At 38.8% G+C, this 6537-nt stretch overlaps 1 protein-coding gene across 1 annotated transcript; it reads left to right on the top strand.

Annotated features, from left to right (window-relative positions):
* The first annotated feature begins 112 nt into the window (after window positions 1-112).
* Window positions 113-6242, top strand: TUBD1 (tubulin delta 1). Its single transcript, XM_061368331.1, has 8 exons — window positions 113-305; window positions 869-1016; window positions 1459-1675; window positions 2076-2307; window positions 3267-3431; window positions 4096-4236; window positions 4750-4933; window positions 5922-6242. The coding sequence occupies exons 1-8, from the start codon at window positions 134-136 to the stop codon at window positions 6022-6024; spliced, it is 1362 nt and encodes a 453-aa protein (XP_061224315.1). The 5' UTR covers window positions 113-133; the 3' UTR covers window positions 6025-6242.
* Window positions 6243-6537: the final 295 nt, after the last annotated feature.

Here is a 6537-nt window from a genome sequence, read left to right as displayed (position 1 = left end):
CTCCTCACTAGAGGTTCTCAAAAAATGGCAGAACTGATCAGAAATCTTGTCAGAACCTTTTTCCTCCCTGTGTTCTCCACTGTTACTGACATCATACTTCTCGTTTTTAGGCCCAAATGCAAAGTGAATAAGAATGTCAATAGTCACAGTTCAGCTTGGTCAATGTGGGAATCAGATTGGTCATGAGGTGTTTAACACTATCTGTAGTGACATCCGCGACACACATGGGTTGTGTTCCAAGAAGGAGAATGAATCCTACCGTGATGCTTGCAAAGAACGTTTTTTCTGCGAGGAGCAATCTGAAGGTACAGCATTTAAGTGCTTGTTTTCCAGCCTAATACCCTAAAGAATACAGAAATAATAGAAGTCTTTAACCTTCAGCTGAAGAATGAGTTTTATCTACCTTCAGTCTTGAAGAATTGTCACAACCCTCTGCTTTCAAAACATGGGTAACAACCGTGGAAGCACAATTTGTGCAGTAAATGCCTGAGACCACAGAGCAACTCTGCCAGTAACACAGCATAAATGCATACATAATCTTTCCTTCCAAATCTGTACTTTTACTGTAGATGGATCGCACCACAGAGTAGGACCCAGGGTATCTGAATTTGATGTTATCAAACACATTAAGTGGATTCTTTCCTTAAAGATATATGGTCTCTAGAGCTCAGATTTATATTTGGAATAATAGATGATTAACCAGACTTTGCCAGGTCTTTCTTTCTGTACTTACTTGTACTGTCCCATTAATAGTCTGTCTTACGTGGAAGGAATACAATCTGGGCTGTGGTGCAAGTTCATTCATCTTACGGAAACATGCTCTAACATTGGCACATTATTTTTAGTTCTGTTTTTTCTTCCTGTCCAGTACCTGTTGCCCGGGCTGTGCTTATTGATATGGAACCTAAAGTAATCAGCCAAACCTTATCAATGGCTGCCAGGTCTGGCTGCTGGAAATATGATGATGGGTCACACTTCTGTCAGAAGCAAGGATCTGGGAACAACTGGGCAAATGGGTATGAACAATGGTTTCAAGCTTCACTGGGGACTGTAGAGGCTATTGAGGGGTCTAGACCCTCTGGGAGTGGTAGTATTGCAGCTGTGTGAGGTACAGAGTGTATAATATTAACTTGATTTATTTTTAAGTTAAAGCAGCAATATAGAGAGCAGTGAAATTTCTAAACTGTCTTTTCCAGGATGAAACTGGTATTTAAAAATGTAACATTTTAGAATCGACTTAGATTAAATCAAATTAGATTTAAGAACAGGAAACCATCAGGACAGTTTATAAACTGCTGTTTTGCAAAATATCACTCGAGGACTGTTTACTGCAGATAGAATGGATGACAATGCGAGGTTATATAAATAATAAAAGTATGCTTTATGAATAGCTTCACCTTTCTGCTTGTATTGTGATATAAACTACCACATCTTGCTGTCTTGTCTGTTATTCAACAGTTATTCTGTTCACGGGCCTGGACACAAAGAAGTAATAATGGATCTGGTGCAAAAAGAAGCAGAGAAATGCGATCGACTTAGTGGATTTTTCACAATCATGAGCATGGCTGGTGGTACAGGGTCTGGCTTGGGAGCATTTGTGACCCAGTGTTTAAGAGATGCTTTTCCAACCTCATTTCTACTAAACCATGTTATCTGGCCCTACAACACTGGTGAGGTGAATGTCGTATTTCCCAGAGCCACTCTACAAGTTGATAGTCACTGTTTACTTCTAAACATACAATAATTGTAACTGAAACTAGAAAAGAGGTACATTTTACTTTTAAAAAATGCAACATAACAGACAGTAACACAGCTGATTAATTCTTTGCTAATATTTGGTACATATTGTTTCACACCCCCAAAAAAAGAAAATTCTCGAGAAGTGCCCAAGTATGATGCAGTTTCATAAGAAGCTCTACAAGAGAAGTAGAAATCTGCTGTTATGGTAGTATGTCAGCATTTAATCAGTTCCCAGACAGATTTTATTGACATGTTTGTGTGAAGTGAGATTGATAACATCATTTTCACAGGTCTTGCTCTCTTTCCATGAAAAAACTCTGTTTGTTTGTTTCCAGGTTATTGTTCAAAACTACAACTCTGTTTTGACTCTGTCACATCTGTACAAGTCATCAGATGCTCTTCTTGTTCATGAGAATGATGTTGTTCACAAGATCTGTGCTCAGCTGATGAACATTAAACAGATCTCCTTCAGGGATATAAATCAAGTCATTGCACATCAACTGGGCAGTGTTTTCCAGCCCACTTACACAGCAGAAGGTGGCTTGCACTACAGCAGAAACCCGTTAGGTATCTAAACACAATATAGCTGCCTAGTGCAAACTCACACACCTTTCTGTAATCATTTTGTACTGTAAATTTAAGATCTTCAGGCTCCTTACTCAAGTGTTCAGCTACATCCCAAGTTTTAAGATAGGAAAAGCGAAGCAAAAGACCGAATCAGAACTTCAGTATCAGTTTTGTAGCAGAGCCAGAAATAGATCCCTCAGCTTCTTGTTTCATTCTTTACCAAAAGAACCCTGGTTTCTCCTTTTTCAAGACACTCTTGTACCTATTTTACATTTCAGAGGCAATTTGCACAGGACAGTAATTTTGGACTGAGTTTTAAGTTTCACATTAGGTTAGCAGTTTGTATAAACTGAAACAGAATGAAAAGTTTGTGTTTGCCTCAAGCCGAAGACAGGCTAGCATACAACTTTGTAGCAACAAGCTGACATTTGTATCTTTAAGGGATTAGAACAAGTTAGCCATATTGCCAAGAGTTTAGCTTGTAAAATCATAGAATCATAGAATGGTTAGGGTTGGAAAGGACCTTAAGATCATCTAGTCCCAACCTCTCTGCCATGGGCAGGGACACCTCCCACTAAACCATGCCACCCAAGGATCTGTCCAACCTGGCCTTGAACACTGCCAGGGATGGAGCATTCACCACTTCCCTGGGCATTAAATTAAACTGTCACATCTGTCTAGCAGTGCATAGTGGCAAGACTGAGCCAGACTACAAAGTGAGACAAGCCTAAGCTGTAAAATAAGAGCAACTAACATGCTTTTATAGAACTCAGTAGTACGTAGCAAGTTTTCATTACTTTGTCTGATATCTGTCCATATATTTGTCAAATTAAAACGTTATATATCCCATTTTGTTTCTTACCTTAACTTGCTAGATCTTTGTAAGATTCCCCACTCTCCTATTTTAGCCTATACAATATTTTTGTCAAACATTAGCAGCTGTTAATTTCTTCCTTCAGGAGACTTAATGGAGACGTTAGTTCCACATCCTGAATTCAAGATGCTGGGTCTTCGTAACATACCTCAGATGCCTGAAAACTCCCTCGCTTATAGCACATTCAGTTGGCCTGGACTCATCAAGCATTTAAGGCAGATGCTCATTGCTAATGCTAAAATGGAGGAAGGTAAAAGACATTCACTCATCTTCAGTATCCGTCACTCTTTAAACATTTGTTTTTACAGAGCTTATTGTTTTGTGGAACTTAGTGATTAACTTTAGTCATTTCAAAAATGAGTTGCTGCCCTCAGACAGCAGGAATTTGCCTCTACATAGGCAGCTGCTCCATTAACTGTTCACTCAGCTGCCACAGCATCTCCTGGCTTGCTCCTGGTTTTGCTCCCAGACATCTCACTTAATTCTAACTATTGAAAGTACACAAAACAAACCAACAGTTTTTGGCTGGGCACTTAACTTCCATGATTCGTTTGGAACATTCCCTGGACAGTTATTTCTGCTGTGCTCTTTCTTTGTACACCTACTAATAAAAATCCCACTAAGCTCTCCTATATTATTTACACGGGGAATTCAGGATAGCTTCCAGTTATGCAAAGAATGGGCTGGCAGATTGCTAAGTATAGAAACAAGTGTGCATTTTCTCTGGTAAGACTAGTGACTACCAGGCAAATACTGCTGGATTAACACTGGTTTTCTTTGAGAACTGTGTAATTGCTGCTTAACTGACAAACTAATATGATCTCAGCTTGGGCACAGTGTAAGTTACCATCCTACTCTTCAGCTAATCTGAATCAACATTTCATGAACCATTACCTTTCTTTTATATCTCATAGGTATTGATTGGCAAGTACAACCCTCACGTCAGGGCTCCTCCATCCCCTCAAGCCATTCCACAAACAAGCCTCTGCATTTCAATACTTCCATTGCCAACCTGGTTATCCTGAGAGGAAAAGATATGCACAGTGTAGACTTAGGTAAGAAAGAAAAACACAGCACCATCATGATTCTTGTTTCACATCTCACTGTTTTCTTTGCAACCGTATCTGATGAAAGTGAAAAAAAACAAAACCCCAAGGCCACATATTTGACTCCTAGGTCAGTATTCCTTCTAGAAACATTTTAATGTCCAAGGCCATGTTATATAATTGCTAAGGGCTGTTGTATTTACAACTCACTTGGATGTTCCCTGAAGCACTTCGGGGAAGCAAGAAGAGGCTGAAGAGGCAGCATTCTTGGCTGTATTGTCTGAAAATATTTAGCAGCTTTTGGAATGATGAGCATGACTTGCAGATGAAGTTCCAGTACAAGACTATGCTTCTAGACATATGACAGTTACATTCTCTACAGGTTGACCACTCTGCAGATTTTTTTTTAAAGCCTGAACTGATCTTCCAAGCATCAATCAGGTCATACAGGACTGCAGAGATCAAGTTGTAAGAGCTTGTAGCTTTACATTTATCAAAAGGTCTGTCTTATTTCTGGTACAGGAAGTTTCCGAGATCCCTCATTATACACATCATGGCTAAACCCAGAGGATGCTTTTCATTCATGGAAAACACTAAGAGCATTTAACAAGTATGAAAAGTTGGCTTCTTTGGTCAGCAATAGCCAGTTCCTGCTCAAACCTCTTGACAACGTTGTAGGAAAAGCTTGGAATATGTTTGCTTCCAAGTAAGTGAAAATAATTATGCTGATAACTCACTAACAACAGCCAATATCTTCAGTGATAGCAAAATCACTGTATGTACAGCTCCGTCAGTGGAGTAAAGTAGTGGTGAGGAAGCATGAAGATTGTTCCCAAACTTCAGTAGAAATGTCTTTATGCTTGAAACATGGTAGGGTGAGGAGCACAGAACAGCGCTTATGTTCTGCGGCTAAGTAAGACCACATATTCCAGTGCTGTCAGTTTGACTATTTCCTCAGTACTACAACTTCCCAGATTTAGTGCATTCCAATGTGACTGTTCTAAATATAACGTACAGAAGCCCTTTTACTGATCATATAGTTCCTAAATTGTGCACAGACATGCTGCACAGTCCAGGGGAAAAAGTTCTTGGCTCAATTCAGAAGCATTTAGGGGATTCGTGTGTTTATTACGGCTCCCACACTATTAGGTTGATTTTATGTTAGAACCAAGAAATCTGGGAAAGAATTGCCTCTTTACTTTGATCATCATGCAGCCAAATTATTGCATAACAGCAGATGCCTGCTAAATGTGAGTTTATAGCACAGAAATTCTGCAATTAAAAACCACTAGCTGTGCTCTCAATTTCACCCTGTTACAAAACCACCAGTGATAAGAAGCAAGCTGTCCTGCGCACACAAGTTTAAGCTTTGCATCTCAAATCTCTGTTACTTTTCTTGCTTAATAATCGCTTCTCCTTCCATTTCCCAGTTAGCCCATTTTTGTTAGCTGTCATTGTTTCTTTAAGCAATATACAAAGTTATAAAACCTATGAGAAACAAGTCATAGCTTACTGATGTTTGAATTACAAAATGAGTTCAAGAGCGCACAGCAGAAACCAACCAGAGTAGTTATTGTGTGGAAGCCAATCTTTGTTTTAAGTTTTTACAGTAACTGTACAATGATCTCATGTGTCAGATTCTTCACTGATTTCTAACATCTTACCTGTTTTCCTACTGTGACTTCAACACACAGAGCCTATATTCACCAGTACACTAAATTCGGAATTGAAGAGGAAGATTTCCTGGACAGCTTCACAGCTTTGGAACAAGTTATCTCCAGTTACAGCAGCCTTTGATTATATTTTTTAATAGCCTGAACTAGAGCTTTCCTGGCAGAACCCAGCACTGGAAAGCCTTCCATCAGCTTCCTGAAGTATATGAATTACTGGACTGTAACTGTTTTTCAGTCTTGTAAGAAGTGTGTGCATGTTACAATAGTAAGAACTGAATATATTAATATGGGAAGGTATTATTCATATTTAATATATTTAATAAATAGCTATTTTTTAAGACATTTGCTATGTACTGTGGCTGAGTCTTTGAACATCATTTGTGGCACTTGGGTATTTTTCATAAAGAATGTCTATACAGAAGGCTTTTTCTCCAGGCTAAACTCTCAGCATGTAAACTATCATGAACTAATAAGCGATAAAAATTAAATGTGGGATTGACTGCAGGAGTGAGATGTTCCTGATCCTCCAATTTCAATTTTTCATGGTTACACTTTGCCCGAAGAATGCTTCAATATTGATAAAAATGCACACTATCAGAATTATTAATCCAAACTCCATATCATTCAAGATACAACA

This window comes from Neopsephotus bourkii, unplaced genomic scaffold (assembly GCF_033783945.1).
Source record: "Neopsephotus bourkii isolate Nb327-2 ecotype Australia unplaced genomic scaffold, CSIRO-AGI_Nbou_v1 NB_140, whole genome shotgun sequence".
NCBI lineage: Eukaryota > Metazoa > Chordata > Aves > Psittaciformes > Psittacidae > Neopsephotus > Neopsephotus bourkii.
This window is presented reverse-complemented; position numbering and strand designations above follow the sequence as displayed.

Excerpts from the sequence above, each read along its gene's own strand:
- TUBD1 (XM_061368331.1), top strand. The coding sequence starts at position 134 with ATGTCAATAGTCACAGTTCAGCTTGGTCAATGTGGGAATCAGATTGGT. Across the intron at positions 2,308-3,266 it reads CTACAGCAGAAACCCGTTAG|GAGACTTAATGGAGACGTTA; the intron begins GTATCTAAACAC and ends TTCTTCCTTCAG. Across the intron at positions 3,432-4,095 it reads TAATGCTAAAATGGAGGAAG|GTATTGATTGGCAAGTACAA; the intron begins GTAAAAGACATT and ends TATATCTCATAG.